The sequence below is a fragment of the Anabrus simplex genome, chromosome 3, assembly GCF_040414725.1.
Source record: "Anabrus simplex isolate iqAnaSimp1 chromosome 3, ASM4041472v1, whole genome shotgun sequence".
Classification (NCBI taxonomy): domain Eukaryota; kingdom Metazoa; phylum Arthropoda; class Insecta; order Orthoptera; family Tettigoniidae; genus Anabrus; species Anabrus simplex.
In genome coordinates this window covers 270,577,629-270,597,410 of record NC_090267.1, presented here as the reverse complement: position 1 = coordinate 270,597,410, position 19,782 = coordinate 270,577,629, and the positions used below count along the sequence as shown (strand labels likewise).

The window sequence follows — 19,782 nt, the reverse complement described above, 5'->3', positions numbered from 1 at the left end:
CTGTATGTCTACCAATTCCAAACACACAACACAGGCCCATCATGTGCCAAATTTTGCCACCAATAAGACCTCAAGTAGTCCATTTTAGGCGAAGATACAACTTTAAGGACACTGACTGGGCAAGATTTTCCAGCATACTGGATGAGAAAATTTTGAGCATCGCTCCTGTTCCTGAAGAGTACGACAAGTTTGTTGACATCATCCAATTTCCTCCAACGGCAGGCCACATTTGGGCTTTATCACTTCCTCCCTAGGGGTTTGTCCTCTCTTTCGCCTGAGTTTGCCTGTCCCCGTCCTGTCAGCTGATTTGCGTTTAGTGGTGAGAAAGCAAACATCCTTGTTATCTTTCCACTTCACACATAATATACTGTTGGCAGCCCATGTCTCGTACTCTCCACGTTTGAGTTCAGTTTCACTGATATCGCGAGGCAAGTCTTTTCGGTTCTGTCTAACTCTTCCAATTACATTTGTCTTCTTGTCATGCAGCCTTTTGAATAAATCTGGTGATGAATATCAGTTACCTAAAAACAATGTATGCCCTAGGCCTAAGAATGGTTCATACATATTGAGCGCAACGTTTGTACTTGCCGGCAGACTTGGATCCGTTACATCATCACCTACAAAAATTTTGAAGGTTAGACAATAGCCAGAACTATATTCAAAACTTTTGTAAATTTTTATTCCAAACCTTGAAGTTTTAGACCTATTGCACTGGACATATGAAAGACAGCATCTGAACTTCATCAGACTTTTGTCTATAGCAATGTCTTGTGAAGGTAAATATAATTCAGAAAATTTGTAACAGAAATGTTGTATTATAGGTCTAATCTTTCCGAGTTTATCACTACTATCAACTCGTTTATCGTCAACAAAATGTAAAAATCATGAAATTATAATGAATCTTCGCCTGCTCATGGTTTCATGAAAAATAGGAGTGTCTATACACCTGTTTTTACTCAAGTATAACTGAATTCTTGATTTTCGCACTTGTGGCATTAGTATAATGCAAAGTATGCCCTAATATCTTCGGGTTTAGTCTCAAACCATTTGAAGAGCCCACTGCAAAAATGATGGATGTCATTTGCATGCACTTTCTCAAAAAATGAAAATATAAAAGCAAAGACTCATAATTCCAATCATAGGTATTTTAATGGTTAACTACTTAACCCATCTCATTCATAAACTAATACTGAGTATATAAACAGGGTACACAATGAAAAGCACAAAAACGCTGAATGTTACATCTCATTGAAGAAGTAAGTATGTCCATTCGTCACTCTGATCACATTTTCACGAGTAATTTAATGGTACTTTAAGGTTAAGTCAATATTGCACCTTTACAATACCAAAAGTTTTATTTAAATTTAAATTAAATTTAAATTGATTTAAATATTTTAAATAATGTTTAAATAATTAGACAATAAACTTTTGGTATTGTAAAGGTAGAACGTTGACTTAACCTTAAAGTATACGTACGACAATACGAACTTTACAATGAAATTTATTTTATGTAATAATTTAATGGTGTTAAATTAGTTGTCAAGTTTACAATAAATGAATTAGCTTTTACAAGGCTATGTTCTATTCTTGGACAATGATAATTAAAAAAATCACATGGTATAAAGTCTTTTTGAACTCTTATGTGGAAGTGAGATGAACAAATTGCTGCCTTTTGGACCAAAGAATTGATCTAAATATAATATGTCTCTCAATTTCTCCTGAGAATTCGGTCACTGTTCTTTATAATGGAGACCTGGAAGGAGAAATTCGCCTGCTGTAAGTACGTAGCTCCTTGTGGGATTGACAGACCTTACAACACTTGATTCCCAGGCACCGTTGAAGGTAGATCTGTGCCGTACTAGGCGAGTGTGACCTGCTTCAAACAGTATCTACCTGATAGGTCTTGAGGGAAAGGGACATTTCTTTTTGAACATAAGCTGCAAAAATAAGGTCCATTTTCGCAGGAGTACCTGGTTTACATCGATAACTTGAAAAGGCGATGGTCTCACTTGGTCAGATTGAAACACGTGAATCCAGTCTTCTGGCAATTCTGCGTATGATTTTGTGTTTATTAGAGCCATGTTATGATTACATTCGAGGTAGGAATGTCCCCGTATTGGGAAAGTGACTTTGATTGCTTCCAGTCTTTTTGCAACTGATACTACATAATGAAAAACCTGAACACTACGTAGGTCTTATTCTGCCCCCCCCGCACGAGTCACAAAAAATTTCCAAGTGTTTAACCTTAGTATCAAGTTTTGTAAAAATGAAGTTATGGAGCATTGACACAACCTCATCAGAACCCTTCCCTCCTACAGTCTCACGGTAGCAGTAGAAAAACGATTCAGATGTTGATAAAACATGGATGTTGAAGGAATACAATGACAGCTGTCTCCTCTAATAAACATTAGTAGAGATATTTGGTATGCGTAGGTTTTCTGAAAATCCATTGTTATGACTCATAATCTTCAGTTTTCATGTTTGATTTTCTTGCATCTCTTTTCCTTGCATAGAATGTGTCAGCTGTTAGTTTGTGATTATTCTGATCTATTTCAAGCTTTCGTAGTTGTGATTCCAAATCAGCCTTTTCATCTGGTTTCAAAGAACTCATCAATAACCTTTCTTCTATTGCCTTCTTATCAGCCAGATATTTGTCGCAAGTGCTACAGGTATCACTACGAGGGTATCCAAGTGATATCTTAAATTTCTCGTTAATTATCTTCCTATAAAATTCGTAAGATACTTCACGTAAATTTGTGTCTTTGTACATTTTACACATCTTATGTATGTTCAAATCTTCTAAAGCACACAAGTCTTTTATATTCACAATCAGGCCCAGATTCATGTGAACATAACCACCTCATCTTCATACCATGTCACTCTGCCATGCTTTAACCTCTTCTTTGTGTTTTTTTTTTTTTTTTTTTTTTTTTTTTTTTTTTTTTTTTTTTTTTTTTTTTTTTGTCTCTTACACCACATAAGAATCAGTTTCAGGATTATCACTCATAATAATATTATATTTTGCACTTAACAAAATAATAAGCAAAACACAGGAAATGTTCACTATGCAGAAGAATGAGTCACAAACCAACTGACTTCATTATCAATAACAACACTGGAAAAGACCCAATGAACCATGGGAACTAATGACATCCAGCATTCTTGCAGTGCATACCAAATTTTCTTTTCCTCATATCCCATTGACTATCCACGATTTTAACTTCTCCTTTTAACCACATATTCTATGCCATATAAAGAATATAATGGCATCCTCAGCTCATTTTCGATGAAAAAGTGACATCCATCATTTTTGCAGTGGACTCTTCATTTGTCATCATCTTTCACTTTCTTTCTGTCAGGATTGCTTAACTGTCTTGCTGCATAAGCATTTGTCTCGTCAGATATTTTGTCAAACAAAGGGTTCATATATTCATAAAAAACTGCAAGTTCAGATAGCGGTTGCATATCAAACTTTTTCAATAAGTTAGCACTAACCTCGCTGTATTCACTAAACGTACATACAACAGGGATATTGTCACTTTTTGTCCAGTTCCAGTCATTCAAGTTAGTCAGCGCTGATACAAACTTGTTTCAAAAGACTTAGCCCACCGTTGTCATTTGTATCATTTTCCGTGTCATCAGCACTATTACACGCATCACTCGAACTTGAACTAAGACCTTCAGGGTCTACTTCGTCGTCACAAACATCACTGCCTTCATAATCACTCTCTAAAACACTTTCGTATTCCATCTTCATCAACACCAACACATCTGCTTGACGCCATGATTGCAACTGACGTGAGCGAAATAATATGAACAAAGATTCTTTTACCTCTTGTTCCAGAAGTGTGTGATAACCTGGAGCACAGGAAATAACCAAAGTCACACGTCAAATTTCAGCTCAGAATGCATACAAGTGGCATATGTGATTCAGAAACTGAACTACAAGTACTGATATACAGCAGTGCATCGCTGCGAGCTGAGCTCGTCAATGGATTCATATGGCACGAATAACTTTTGCAAGCTAGGGTTGTCAAATGATGCGATTGGGTTAAAGGAGGAAAGAAGTGCCATGGCAGGAAATCTTACAAGGATAGAGTCACTGTCCTTCTGTGTTGCAATGCGGACAGAAGCATGAGACATCCTCCACTCATCATAGGCACTTTTGAGAAGCCACAATGTTTTAAGGGCATCAGGCACTTTCCGTGCAAGTACAAGGTATCTAAAAATGACTGGATGACAGGCAAACTTTTTGAGAAGTGGCTGGTATACCTTGAACATAAAATGGCATGCCAGAACAGAAAAATACTTCTGTTGTTGGATCAGTGTGCTGCGCACAAAAGTACCTTAATTTTAAAACATGTGCATCTTCCTTTTCTGCCAGCCAACACTATGAGCTACTTACAGCCCCTAGATCAAGGTAAAATTTAATCTCTGAAACGTGCCTACAGAAACTGACTGGTGTGTTACTTTCTCCATGAAGCTGCTGGAAATATTTCAATGGGAGTTAACACGCAAGTGAAACACAATGAATGCAATGCGGAGTGTGGCAGTTGCCTGGGATGCTATTCCTTCATCGACAATCACAATTGCTTCATCAAGTATGGATTTGGTTTGTGAAATGAAGTACAGGAAGAAGAAGAAAATGAAGATGGACGGAGTTGAGGCAAAAGTCTGATGCTGGTACAACTTTCTCTAAATACAGCACCATAGACCTTGCAGAGACTACTTCAGAGGAACAGGATCCTGCCATGCTGATCAGCTTTGACCACGTGACGTCCGAGGGAGATGCAGCTCCAGCTGATGTCGAACACAATGAAGATACGGCACAGATGACTACTATTCTGTCAAAAAATGCTGTACTTGCCACTCTGGCCATGTTGGATTCCGTGGTAAGTGCAAGTGACGGTGACAAAATGACAATTAAGGCTATAGACGATACAGAGCAGTTCATTGTTAGTGTTGATAAAAAACGATGAAGAAACCTCTTATACATTCTTTCTTTGAAAGACAATAACCCTAATGTCTGGAAAAAAAAAAAAAAAAAAAAAAAAAAAAAACAACACTGGACCATTAAACATTTGCATATTTTTCAGGTACTGTACAAACGTATTTATTATTCTTGATATTTTGATATTTGTGTTAAATATCTGTCAGGGTTTTTAAAGTTTGTTTTGTTGTGCCATGTGTTTCCCATTGGACAGTCTTACTGGCTCCCCTGTGCAAGTGTTTTATTAATTGAAATAGTATCTGTACTTTTATTGCATCGTGCATATAGATTTCTCTTCACCTTTGAATAGTGTTTTTTTCCTGGGTGTGAGGTTATGTTTGACTGTGTATGAGTTATCAAAGAGCATTATTTGAATAAATGCCCCTTGTTGGATACATTTTGGAAATATAGCTTTTCCATGGCATTTGAAAGGTTTAACTGTGAATCAAGGTGACTGCATGCATTAAAGTGTCTTAGAATGTTTTGTGATGCAGCAAGGATTGGCATTTCTGAATTATGAGTTGGTGGCGGTTAATTCAAAATCACTTGATTTAAGTTCAATTTTAGCGTCCCAATCACTTCAAATCAACAAGGTTTTACTGTATGTGTTGTTTCCATTTATATTTGTATTTATCTTTTATTCCTTATCTTTTAATTACCAGTACCATATTTTTTATTTTATTTTCTCATAATTTTTTCATTGTTACTACCATTACTCTATGGTCTCCATCAAAGGCTACTTCTGGCAAGGCTATTTCATCCAACTACTGTCTACAATTTGCTCTTTCCACAAGAAGTAATTAATTACCGTCTTTGTCCTTTGGTTTCCAGATCGATATCTTTTAATCTTTCTACTGTTCTTCTACATGAACCATGCATTGCCCACACGTAATTCATTTCTCACACAAAAATCCACGAACTTCTCTCCTTTATTCCTATTTCCATATCCAAAATGTCCAATTAATTCTTCCATTCCTTTTCTGTCGCATCCCACCATTGCATTAAAGTCTCCTATGAAGCTGAGTTCCGCATCCTTTATTTCTCTCTCCAGTGTCTCCAGAAATTTGTCCATATCTTCCTTCTTTGCATCCAGTTTGGGCTGCATACACTTCGATGAAATCCTTTACTCCATTCTCAGTCTTTAACTCTACCTTTATTATTCCGTCACAGTATGTAGTCCACTTTATCCAACATACTCATCTAAAATTTTGTTGGTTATTATCCCCACTCCATTCTTTGCCTCATGTCCTCCACTCAAGCAGAGAGTGAAAGGACTGGAGAGTCGGAACGGGTGACTGATCTCAAATTATACTGTAGATAGCTACACTGAGTGAGGTTCAGTAGAGATAATAAGGAAAGAAGTTGAGTAAGGTATAAACTCTCTACTGGAGTGGAGGATGTAAGGCGAAGAATGGAACGGGGATAATAACCAACAAAATAAGTATGTGGATGAAGTGGACTACTTAAGTGATAGAACAATTGTGGTAAGGACAGAGAACGGAATAAAGGATTTCATCTAAGTGTATGCTCTCAAATTGAATTCACAGATGATATGGACAAGCTCCTAGAGACAATGATGAGAGAAATAAAGGATGTGAAGTGACTGTCATAGAAGACTTTAATGCAATGGTGGGGTGTGACAGAAAAGAAATGGAAGAATTAATGGGACATTTTGGATATGGGAAGAGGAATGAAGGAGAGAATTTGGTGTATTTTTGTGTGAGAAATTGGCAAAGTGTGAGCAATACGCGATTCTTGAAAAAGAATAGTAGAAATATTACAAGATATGGATGGGGATACAGAAGGACAAAGACAATAATATACTACTACTCTGTGGAAAGAGCTAATTGTACACAGCCATTATATAAAACAGCCTTGCCAGAAATAGCTTTTAATGAAGATTATAGAATAAAGGTAGTGAATATGAAAGAATAAGAGGGAAGAGAATAAAATTATGGAAATTAAAATATATGGAAGTAAAAGATAAATTCCAATATAAACTGAGGTGGAGAATGTGGAAGTGAAATAGGGTTTGTTCAATAAGGCATTTGTAAGTTGTGCAGTGTGTGCTTGTGGTAGAAAGCTGGAACAGTAGAATGAGAGGGTAAAGGAAATAGTGAAAGGTAAGAAGAAAGCATGGCAAGTATGGAATAGGGATAAAACAAAAAAGTGGAAGAAAATAACAGGGAATGAAAAGAAGGTGCAAAAAAGTATATGAAAGAACAAGGCGTGCCCATGGCAACGTGCCTTATGTAACGACAAAGTATTTCAACATTTATACGCAAATTCATTATCTGATGTGCTGCACGTGTGAGAAGCCCTGATAATTCTAGTACTTTGCATGTGATAGCCGACAGTAGGTGATGATGGGCTGCGAGAATTCTCGCTTTTATGCACCTCGTATTTCCTTGATCGTTGATACAATTGTGGGCGAGATTATGAGTTCCAAATGGTCTATTAATGGAATATAAACTATCACTATCAATGCATCTTTCTTTCTTTAAACCTTCATGTATTTAACAAAATAATATCAGATATGTAGAACTATTCCCTGGAGCTTCAGCGCAGATGTCAACACGACACGGCGCATTCAGTTGCTGGTGGATATCGATATTTGCGATTAATCCTGTGGAGACTGGTTTCCATAGGTACCAAGTGACAGTGAAGTGTATATTTCTAATGATTAATGCCTAACACTAAACTGGGAGTAACCATAAAGAAAAATATTTGCATACTTGAATGCAGTAAGTACACTAAAGGCACAAACAGGGCATTCCTACTACACTGAGCTTAGAAAGGCCTTTTCACTACAGAGTTTTGATGAACATGTGAACCTTCTGGGCCAGGACGTTTTAAAGGAAGAAGCATTTTTACAGATATATTTTTACCGATAGTATTAATGGAATGCATATCGACCCCTTAGCCCTGCTGCATAATATGGGGTCGGGAATGATGTGAGATGATATTTTACAGTATGTTTTTACGGTTGGAAGCCTTTCCTGATGCCAACCTCATCGAGAAGATTATGAAGATGAAATGAATGATGTTGAATGAAACTGGGTAAGGAAGTAAAAGGAATCGGCTGTGGCCTATGAACAGGAACTGTCCCAGCATTTGCTTGGGAGTGAAAAGGGAAACCAGAGAAAACCATTCTCAGGACAGCTGATGGTGGGGTTCGAACCCACTCACCTCCCAAATGCAGAGCTTGGCTCCCAAGCTGTAGCATGTTAACACGCACAGCAACTCAGCTCAGTGATAATATTACTGAAATATAAATTGTTGATCCAAGAACTGGTTTTAACAAAATCATTAACTTTTTTTTTTTAACCACATCTGAGCAAGGGGTGACAATTCCGCATCAGATTCATCATTACTACTTTGTCTGGCATATATTTTCCATATGCCTTTGCTGGCAGGACCTAGTGTTTACAGTGCACTATGCCTTCTGATATGGGCTAAAGCAATTTTGTTACTTTCATTGATCTGTCTGTCTTATCCTTGGCTTTGACAATATGAAAGTGACTGAGGTATGAACGATGCTAGTAATGCCATTCCTTCTGCAGCCAGTCCCTGCTATCAATGGTGTGAAAATGTTGCTCATAGGGTCGGTTGGTGCGTGCATTTCAGTAGGCTTGGCAGACTGATATGTAATAGTAACTTCTGGCTCAGTGAGGAAAGCAACGGGAAACTACCTCACTCCTCATTTCCCTGGTACGCCTCTTCAGTGATGCCTAGGCCATCTATGACAGCTGATGGCAGAGCTGTTGAGGATCCAACCAGCCTTAGGGCTGAAGACTGAACATACATACATATTTTCCATCTTCCTTACCAAAATATAGCTCTCCAGAATCACTATTTATGATTCAATTTCTTCATCAACAAGAGATGAATGTACGCTTCAAGACGCCATGATGGCTCAACGTTAGCAGGAAAGATGTTTCACTCCAACGAAGGAGAAATATCAGATTGCTTTCAAAACACATGAAATGGAGTGGTATATCTGCCATACATAACGTCTTTGAGCATTTCCATGGAAATTCAAAGCATGACACTATATCTCATTTATATACAAGAACAGTGAAGCAGACACAGCACCAAAATGTACATGTACGGGTTTGGCAGACGAAGCATGGCGTTCAATAACATATATATCAGGTTTTGGCATTGAATGGGTTAAATGGAGTCCCAAATGATACTGCTCTGAAAGATATCACACCATACAGACTACAAAGCAACCTAGTGAGTACATGTTCCAAGTGTGGTGATATTTTTAATACTTTTCAAGTTACAGTAGTTTGAGTGCAGCAATGTAACTGCTTTGTTGGAGGCTTGAACTATCCAGTCTACATGGTGTAGCAGCCTCTGTTCGGGGCCTAGCCTCAATGTGTTTAAGAAGGGAGACAATAAGATATGTGATAATTATTGAGGAGACACACTCATATCTCAGATAGCAAAATTATTTAAAAGGATACTAGAAGAGAGAACGGGAAGAAAGGTGGAAGGCCAATTACAAGAGGAATATAGCTTTCAAAATTAAAAAGTTACTATTACAGTCTAAATCATCTGAAAATTTAAGGATATCGGAATCATTCAGCCTTAAACATGGTCCAGCCATTACGAGAAACAGATGATGCAAGCACATGCAACAACAGTGTAATCAGAAGATGTATAATTATTGTTCGGGAAGTACAGTGAACATACAATATACCAAAGAAACAGAAGAAACTCTAAACTAAACTGATAGCAAGATCAAATTGTTGTATTCATAAGCCAACCAAAAAACAGACCCACGCAATAACTTCAAACAACCAGAACATAAACATTCACGATCAACAGATTTCATTTGTCAAAAATAAAAATATTTCGTAGGGCTGGTGGAAATATCTGTTGAGTAAAATGCAAATTCAACACTTGAAGTTACTGTCAAGATCATCTGTTATCATTTAACACCCACTCAAATAACCAAAATCCCTAAATAGGACAGAGCCAATACATCGGTATCGGGAGCGTTCTCGCCATAACCTCTTGCGTCAACAGATCTTCCTACGGTGAAGAGCAAAGGTTACAGAGCACTTAATGAACATATGAACTTATAAATAATAATGAACATAGATTTTCGTGGCTCACTGTATTAACATAAAGAAATAAATGTGTAACTAGATTAAAGCCACTTTATATATTTATTTAATAAAGCTGAGCTTTCTGCCAAATTGCATTGGCCTTCATCAGGGGATGTGAAGTTCTGCTTCCGACAGTGTCCAAAGAAATTCTCTGAAGGAACGCGGAAGTCATGACCATACTATCCACGGCCTACCCCACTAACTGTCGGAGGCAGAACTTTACGTGCCCTGATGAAGGCCAATGCAATTTGGCAGAAAGCTCGGCTTTTTAAATAAATATATATAGTTAATCCACCTTTTTTTTTTTTTTTTTTTTTTGCTCAAACCAGTCTGTTCTCTCTCCTCCTACTTTCACACAACTGACACTTCGTATAGTGTATCTCTCCCACTTTTCCTATTGTCTGCTTCATGACACCCTTTTTCTGCAAGGCTTCCCATCCCTTGTTTCTGCGTACACGATCACATGCTTTCTCAAAGTTCAAGAAGTCTATTAGTAGATCTTGACCCTACTCATGATGATGCTCTTGCAGTTTTCTTATTGTGATTATATGAACTACTGTGGACCTTCCTAATATGAAGCCATATTGCTCTTCTCTTAGCTTTTCTTCTACCCTATTTCTGATTCTATTCTCCAGGATCTTCTCAAACACCTTTGCACAGTGACATATCAATGTGACTCCCCTATAGTTTAAAAAAAAAATTCCAATTCCCCTTCTTGAACATGGGTATGATTATCCCCTTCTTCCAGTCTTCAGGGTCGTCTTCTCCTTCCATACTACTTTCAACACACAATAACATCACAGTTTCCCTACCTCTCCTGCTACCTTCACCATCTACTGTAAATGCTCATTTCATCTAAACCTGGAGATTTCCCTCTTTTCATCTTGCCCAGTGCTATCTCCACTTCTCCCCATGTCAAGTTTTTCCTAATTCTAAGTTTCTGCATTTCTCAATACTTATACTTTCCTCTTCAATGCATTCTTCTGGGTTTAGTAAATCTTCAAAATCTTCAAAATATTCCTTCCACTTCCTTTGAGTTCCTCTTTTTCCTGCACTTAACTTCCATTTTTATCTCTCATAACATCCCCCCTTCACACTTTTACTCTCGACCATTCCACACCGTACTTTTTTACTTCCTTTGCTAACTGCATCCATCATCTTTGTTCACTTATCAATCCATTTTCTTCTCCTTTGCTACCACCTTTTCAGCTTCCTCCATTTTGGTCATATATTTTTGTCTTGTCCCCATTGCCCTCTATTAAAACCACACACACCTTAGCCACATCATAACAGAAAAACTTCAGTCTCAGACAGAAATAAATAAACAAGAATACCAACATCAAAGCAAGCCTGAAGAGTTAAACAGTCCCTCCTACATCAGAAAACGATGTCCCTCATCTTACGTAAAAGAATAATGAAATGTTATGTTTGGTCTATTGTGCAGAGACCTGGACGTTAACCAACAGTGATATTAAGAGACCTCAAGCCTTTGAGATGTGGTGTTGGCGTCGGCTGCAAGGGGTAAGTTGGATTGAGAAGAAGACCAACACTGGGGTACTGAACATTGTCCAAGAAAAGAGAAAGCTGTTGATCCAGATTAGGAAGAGACAACTTTTTTTGGATGGGAGATAGGCTTCGACATAGGGATGTGTTGATGGAAATTTGGAAGGTAAAATGCCAGGGAAATGCCCTCGTGGAACACCAAGAAAGACATTCATGATGGCAGTTATTGTGAACTCAGGATGCAGGAGCTATGCAGAAGCACAACATACTGTACTGCACAGGGTCAACAAAGCTGGAGAAGACTCATCCCAAGGCAATACCAGTTAATAGACTGAATTACTCAAAGAAGAAGAATTGTCTGTTGTTTCCTATCAAAACTGAAAACTCTGTCTGTGGGAGAGTTGGTACTTTCAGGTACACTTAATACAGATCACTGAAGTTTTTCTTTTGTTGTTGTTTTTTTTAAATTACAATTTGCTTTACATCGCACTGACATAGATAGGTCTTACGGCAACGATGGGAAACAAAAGGCCAAGGAGTTGGAAGGAAGCGACCGTGGTCTTAATTAAGGTACAGCCCCAGCATTCGCCTGGTCTGAAAATGGGAAACCACGGAAAACCACCTTCAAGCCGCCGACAGTGAGGTTCGAACCCACTATCTCCCATGCTGCGCACCCCTAACCGCATGGCCAACTCGCCCGGTTACTTAAGATTTTACAGTCAAGAAGAACACAGTAGAGCTCCTTCATTCAAAATTAATTTCACAATGCTCACGGGTAGTAAAAGGCTGATGGAGATGGTTGCTGTTTAAAGGTCATCGGCCCGGTAGCAAAAGGAAGTAACAATCAAATACATATCGTTGCCAACTCGCAAGCAGTGAAACAAGGAGTGTTGAGAAGTAATGCTCGAAAGGACTGGACATTTTTCCTTTTTTCCTTTTTCCATAGAATTCTTTTTCGTGATAATCTCCCTTTGATCGCAATGCCATAATCATGAGGCGAAATCCGTAATAATTACAGACAAACTGTAGTAGTTGGCATCTCTGCATACACATACTTATTAACATGTAACAAACATTACATTTTGTACTGAAATATAAATTGAAGGGAGATCATAATCACAATTAGAGCCTACACAATATATATGGTACGCCTAATTTCTAATATGATTGTGCTACTATAGTTATTAATGATCTGTCCTGTTAATAAAATTCAGCTTAAAAACCTCCCAATGGTAATACAAAAGAGATATCTCACACAATAACAACAATGCTTTAGAACCAAAGCACTGTTTCATATAATGACATTTCTAATGCCTCATGATAAAGCAATAATGGTGGCTGGCCGTGATATTCTGCATCACAGTCGACGTCATTATGAAGAGGCACAACTTTGTCACCGATTATTGCTATTAATGCAATGTAAAGTCATTTACAGTAGAACCTCTATTATACGTTCCCGGAAACTACGTTTTCCCATATTATTCCTTTAAATTATGTAGTCCCGCAAGCATCCTAATCAAATCACGTTGTAAAAAACCTGCATTATCCGTTCCTCGATGAAACGATTTCCCGAATCAACCGTCCAGAAATTTCAGTCCCATCAACGCTAAATCCTCAATCACGCGTTTTCCAAGAAACTGTATTTTACGAAAGGACAGCTTCGGCATACTTATGGATCTTGGTGTTGACGTCCCGTCATTGTAGTCATTTGAAGAAGTACTGTACAGTACTGGAAAAGCGATCAGCGGTGAACTTGCATAAGGGGTTATCTTAGCATCGCGTTCGGGTAGTATTGCTTAGAGAATCCTCGGAAATCATAAAGCAGAGGGTGCCCTCGACAATTGGAAGGAGACAGAGCGCATTTCGACAGTACTATTTGAAGATGGAATGAGTTTCGTCAAATGTTTGTACTTGCAAAACGTTTGCATTATGTCCAGGGTTAGATTTTTTTTTTTTTTTTACTTTTTTCGAGTGTGTTGCCGAACAGGTTTTCGGCACTTCCCTCAGGGCACTGTATAGTCACTGGGCTTTCAGGCAGGAATCGAAACTGCTCCTTCTTAGGTAACACAAATTTAGAATTTTAATATTATCGTATACGATTATGTTACGAGACCAGAACGGATGTTGCACTTTACATACTGATAAAGCCGTGGGAGGTTTCGGGATTGCCTATTACTGTTTTCGTCCTAATATAAGACTGGGAATTTTATGTTTTTGTGTTAGAATGTTATAAAAGCCGCACGTTACATTTTAAAACTTTGTATCATTTCACACTCGTACCGACTTGTACAGTGAGCACGCTTTCCAGCTGAGCTCAAGGTCGTGAATAATCATAATTTCAGAAATGTTAATAATATTTTTTCTCTTTCCAATTTGAATGTGATTAGTGACGGGCAGAACTAAATATAATGCATTCGAGAACTTGAGGATTAATACTTTTGAAACCATATTCTCGCGTTCAACATAACCTTTAAAAGTCTATGTAGGCCTAATTTACGCGGTACAAGATTTCCATAAACTGACTAGGAACAGTATACCGGTGACCAAATTACAATGGAAAGTTTAAAAAAAGATTTTGCCATCATATTAGACGCTTTTGTATCTGATGTGCATTATTTTATTAGATTAGAGAATAAAAAACTACTTGTGGTCGATTGTTCTTTGGCTTGGTGTTGCAGGTATTAAATTTTTCGAAGAGTTTGGCTGATCAAAGTTGCTGAACTGAAAGAAATTTGAATGTGATTAGTGATGGGCAGAACTAAATATAATGCATTCGAGAACTTGAGGATTAATACTTTCGAAACCATATTCTCGCGCAGGAGATTTTTAAGTCACGTACCGGTAGGTAATTAACGTTTGAACCCAGCCCCGCGGTCTAACTTGCCTGCCTCTCACCCGGAGGGCCTGGGTTCGATTACTGGCCAGGTCAGGCATTTTTACCTGGATATGAGGGCTGGTTCCAGGTTCAGTCATTCTACGATTACCTTTAATTGAGGAGCTACTTAATGGTGATACGGCGACCCCAGTCTAGAGAGCCAGGAATAATGTCCGAGAGGACTTGTCACACTGACCATGCATCACCTCGTAATCTGCAGGCCTTCGGACCGAAGGCGGTCACTTGGTAGGCAGAAGGCCCATTGGGGCTGTAGTATGGTTTGGTTTAGGGGAGTTTGTAAGATTATAAGTATAAATATTTCATTTTTGTGATGTTTAGCCAAATTGTTGATGGTTCATTCGTTCCTGGATTTTCCGTTTTCCCGGGTTGTACATTTTTTTCGTGGTCCCTCCAAAAACGCAGAATCGAGGTTCCACTGTATTTAAATGCTGGAATAAATGTACTGTACCACCTCACCCATCTTGGACTGCTCCAACTTGTCCTTCTAAAAATAATTTTTTTTGTGCTTTCTTTTAGGATGTCGTGCAATTATTTTACTTGTTTTGCTGACCACATGGTCACATTCAAGTGACTACTGAATTCATTTCTTAACTGACTGAATGCCTTTTCTTTTCCCTTTAGAGATGTATCATCCGTCTCTTTACATTCTATAACACTCCACATATTTTCCAAAGTAAATTGAAGACATGAGTGCAAGAACTAGATAATGACCACATTTAGCGAAAATTAGCTTTTGACTTCTATTTGTAGCCATAACTGCCCTCTATCAGTTACTATAGAAGTTAATTTCAGAAAGTGCCTATTTTTCTCGCTAGGTGGCCTTTAAAATTCAACTGGTTCCTTTCTGAGTGCAAGACTTGGATAATAACCGGAATTATCCAGTTCTTGCTCTCAGTTGCCCTCGTGCTGAAGAAGAGTAAGGAAGGTGGCTGAATGCAGTGAGTTATTGTGTGCTCCAAATGCAAGCTTTAATTCAGAGGTAGGTTCCATTAAGAGCTGCATTTTAGTGCTAAATGTATAGAATGTATATTACAGAATATTCAGTTTAATGTTACATCGTATTATACAACAATATTTTAGACCAAAATATTATATTCAAATAAATGTGGAAGTTTGAAGCCCACACTTTATGCTTTTATAAATTATTGTCATTTTTAGATACCACTACGAAGTTCTACTGATTCCTCTCCAGTAAAGAGTAAGAAAAGGACAAGAAAAGAAGATAACTGGCAAAGGAATGTTAGGAAACGAAATATTTTGAATGGAGAAGAATATATATCAACAGGGAAACTTGTGCCTGTAAAGACAGTTGCTCCAGATTGTTTTTGTAAGAGAAAATGTACAGCCAACTTCTCCAAAGATATTAAAGAAGGAATTCTTAGGAAGTGAAACAAAATGAGTGATAAGGATGCTCAGGATGCATACCTCATGGGCTTAATAACCTCACATAATATTCAGAGATAAGCTTTAAATAAATATTAGTTTTAGACATATATTTTGTAGGAGCATTGAACACACAACAATGCAATATATTTTTGTTGTAGAAGGCGCCCTGATCTCAGCATGAAGTGGAGAAGGAAGAAGCAGCTTGCTGCAAGAAACAATGCAACTGAGAGTGAAGATGAGGATGAAGAAATAGGTGTAGAGCCATTATGTAGAGAACTACATTCCGCATGAAATTAAAACTCTGTGCATTTTTACTGACAACTGTGCAGGGCAAGACAAGAATATTTTGATGGTTCAGTAATTAAGTACACTAGCGGCTTCGGGCAGATTTGTCAAAATATATCACCATTTTCCAGAACGTGGAAATTCGTTCATGCCCTGTGATCGTACCTTCGCACAGATTGAGAAGCTAAAACTCAAGAAAGAGTATGTGTTTGTCCCTCAGGAATGGTATGATATTGTTTCATCTGCTTCCCAAAAATTTGCTGTGGTGAAAGTACACCAGGACATGATATTTGATTTTAAACATCACTTGGTGTCACATTTTAAGAAAATAATAAAGAATGGTACTGAATTATTCAGAATAAGTAGGTACTATACATTTGTTTATAAAGGGAGAGAGCTGTCTGTTTCTGCTGGTCAAAACACTTTTGTTCATACAAAATTTTGTCTGTTCAAGACGAAACGTACTCCAATATTACATCCCGCCAAGTTGTACCGAACTCCACTGCCTTTGAATAACAAGAAGTACAGAGATGTGATGAAATTGGCACAGAAGTATATTCCTCCTGCACACATGAAATGGTATTCCGATCTCAGATGTGAACACGAGGATGAAGAATATGGCTCTGAAAGTGAGGCATCATACCACGAGTTCTAAAAACTGTTTTCAACCATATTTTACTTAATACTTATTATGTATGTCATGCACTGGGCTTTAAAACTCAATATTTCATAGTTAAAACATTAAAACATGTAATGGCATTCATTCTTCAATTTCTATTCCCGTTTTTGCATTCCTTAAAACATCTGAGTGCAAGAAATGGATAATTCCATCACACATTTTCTCGTTTTTTTATTATTTCTAAATGGAGTAGAGGGTTAAAAATTGAAACAGTAGTGTATATTCATATATACTTTCACATTAAACTGAAACCTTTAATGAATTATAGGATTTATATAGTTTTAAATGTTTCTCTCGTTTTTCTCAGAACTTAACTTTTGGTTATTAGCTAGTTCTTGCACTCAGGTCTTCAACTGACGATCTTTTTCTCCAATAAAATCAAATTACTACCCCAAAGACATTTTCCCATCACCTTCCATTATGATTATTTTTCATCCGTGTGTAGTCTAATTGACTACCTCTTCCTATGACGAAGCAAATTCAATTTCAAATGGAACCCCTTATTCCGTGCAAAAAGTGTAGAGGAGAAAGGTGACAAATTAATAACATTATGATCGGCACTGTTCAGAAGAGAGAAATAATGTTAATGCTACACACTGCTGACTTGATTGTTAATGTTAACGCCACATTAGTTAACGAGCTTCTTACAATGTTAACGCCACGTTAGTTAACGAGCTTGTTATAGTGCTCAGGGAAACGCAATTTCTATAACGACACATTAAAATCTTAAGGTGTTAACTAACGCTCCGTTCGCAGATTTTTAATAGTGGTTGATGAAACTGGCCCTAAAAGCTTTATTCTTCTCTCCAACTGAGTCTTTGACTCCGTTATTTCACCATGGGGTCTCCTTGCATCTTTATCTGTTACTAGTTTTCCCACAAACTTCTTCTGCAGCTTTTTATTAATGTCCTCTTGAATCTTTTCCATTATTTCTCTCCTGCTTTTGTATCATCTGTTGGTAAATTCAATCATTTTTTCCTGGTATTCTTCCTTGGATTTTCTCTCCTTCAGTTTGCATATTTTGATTAGCCTTTCTTGATTCTCTGTCCTATTTCTTTCCTTCATTGCCCTCAGTTTCATTACCAGTAGTCTGTGGTCACTATCTGGGGCCTCTGATTCAGACTCTCCACTCTACGACTACCAGGTGAAGAGAGAGAGAAAATCCAAGAAGATCCAATAAGAACAACCAGCAGTGTTGTGAAATTTTGCAGTCGTAGAGCATGTAATCCACAATGGATTTCCTCAACCAGTCACTACTGTACCATGTTATCTGATGGTTTTCTCCCTTCTTGAACCACAAGTTCCCAACCTTCATCCCATTTCTTTTGCACAAATCCAGTACCTTTTTTCCCTCCTTATTGCTATTTCCCCATCCTACTTCTCCAAGTACATTCTCATATCCCTTCCTTTCCATGCCTACATGGACATTCAAGTCTCCCAAGTTTTAGCCATTCAATTGCCACTCCAATTCTTCCTCAAAGTCATCTTTATCCTGTTGTGTGCAACCTTCTTTGTGAAGCATATATTTATACCATTTCCCTGCTTTTTCCTTTAACTTTTATTTTGACTTTCATCAACCTGTCATTTATCCCCTTTACTTCCTCTTTCAATCACTTTCTCACTACCACTCCTAATCCATTTCAATTTCTTTCATCATCTCCTATCCAGTACAATCAAAAACCTTTCTGCAACTCTGCAACCTTCCCCTCTACTCCTCCAATTAGTCTCTGCCAGTTCTAATACATCCTGTTTCCTTCTTTCCATCATATCTACAACCTGTTCTACTTTTCCAGTCAATGTTTGTATGTTCAGTACACTAACTCACAATCCTGTTTCTTGCCAGGGTCATCTGTTACATCCGTCTGGTTTATCATTCCTTGTTTCTTTGAAAGTGAATCTATATCCATCACCAACTTGCTAGGCCTACCATAACTTCAAAGCTCCTTACTGCACTTTGTAAATGATTATGTACTTTCCATACAGTACTTATTTCTAAAATTATGATCCAATTAAGTTTTGTATAATATAGTGTACGGTAACATGGAAATGAGGTTCTCTGGTTACAAGTACACTTCACCATGCATGAATTTTTTGTTCTATCTCAACACTTTTAGTAGGCATTAGATGAAAGAAAAGACAAGTGCAGATAATTCCCTATTTTTGGCAATTTGCTGAGGGTTGTGCATTAATTAATAAGAATTATCAGGAGTGCTATGTAATTTGTATTTTCTTTGCTTCTAACACCATTATAGCTCATAAAAGAAAATGAAAAAAAGTACAACAAAACCTTCCAAACATCCATACTTCAAATTTGTGCGTTTAACTTGCCTGAAATAATCTTCATTTGATTGTTTGGACAAAAATGTTATAATTTTACACTACACGACAACATGTGTTCCTTATTTAACTCTCATGTATGCAGTATCAATTCCCATTTTCAGACAAATGCCAGAATGATACATTTCACACCCACACACACATACAGATAACACCCTCAGAAAGACAGAGTTACCTCCAGTCTGCGAGCAGAATTGCTCACAATATGGCGAGGATCATGAATGCTGGAGATGTGGGGACCCATTGGTACTATTCGAGGCTGAATAGGTCTCAATGAAGATAACCTAGGAGGAGAGAAACAAAAAAGGCCTATCAAATTACACTTGTTAACGAACTTACAAGAAAATGTACATCCACAGGTTGTTTATCCACAGAGGGGACTCTGATATTAAAATTACATACTAACTTTTTAAGACATAAGAGAAAGACATTATAGAAAAGAGGGAAGAACGAAAATCTCAACTTAATTATCAAATAGGAGTAAAAATGTCCCAGAGAATTATTTCAATCAGCCAGTATTATTAAATAATAATAATAATAATAATAATAATAATAATAATAATAATAATAATAATAATAATAATAA

The 19,782-nt window shown here is 37.4% G+C and overlaps 1 protein-coding gene across 1 annotated transcript in view; it reads right to left on the bottom strand.

The window, feature by feature from the left end:
- Sbf (SET domain binding factor) overlaps window positions 1–19,782 on the bottom strand; it is an 851,001-nt gene that overhangs the window by 636,453 nt on the left and 194,766 nt on the right. Inside the window, exon 10 of the mRNA XM_067143032.2 lies at window positions 19,372–19,480. Coding sequence (XP_066999133.1) covers window positions 19,372–19,480 — 109 coding nt within the window. The remainder of the gene's footprint in view (window positions 1–19,371; window positions 19,481–19,782) is intronic.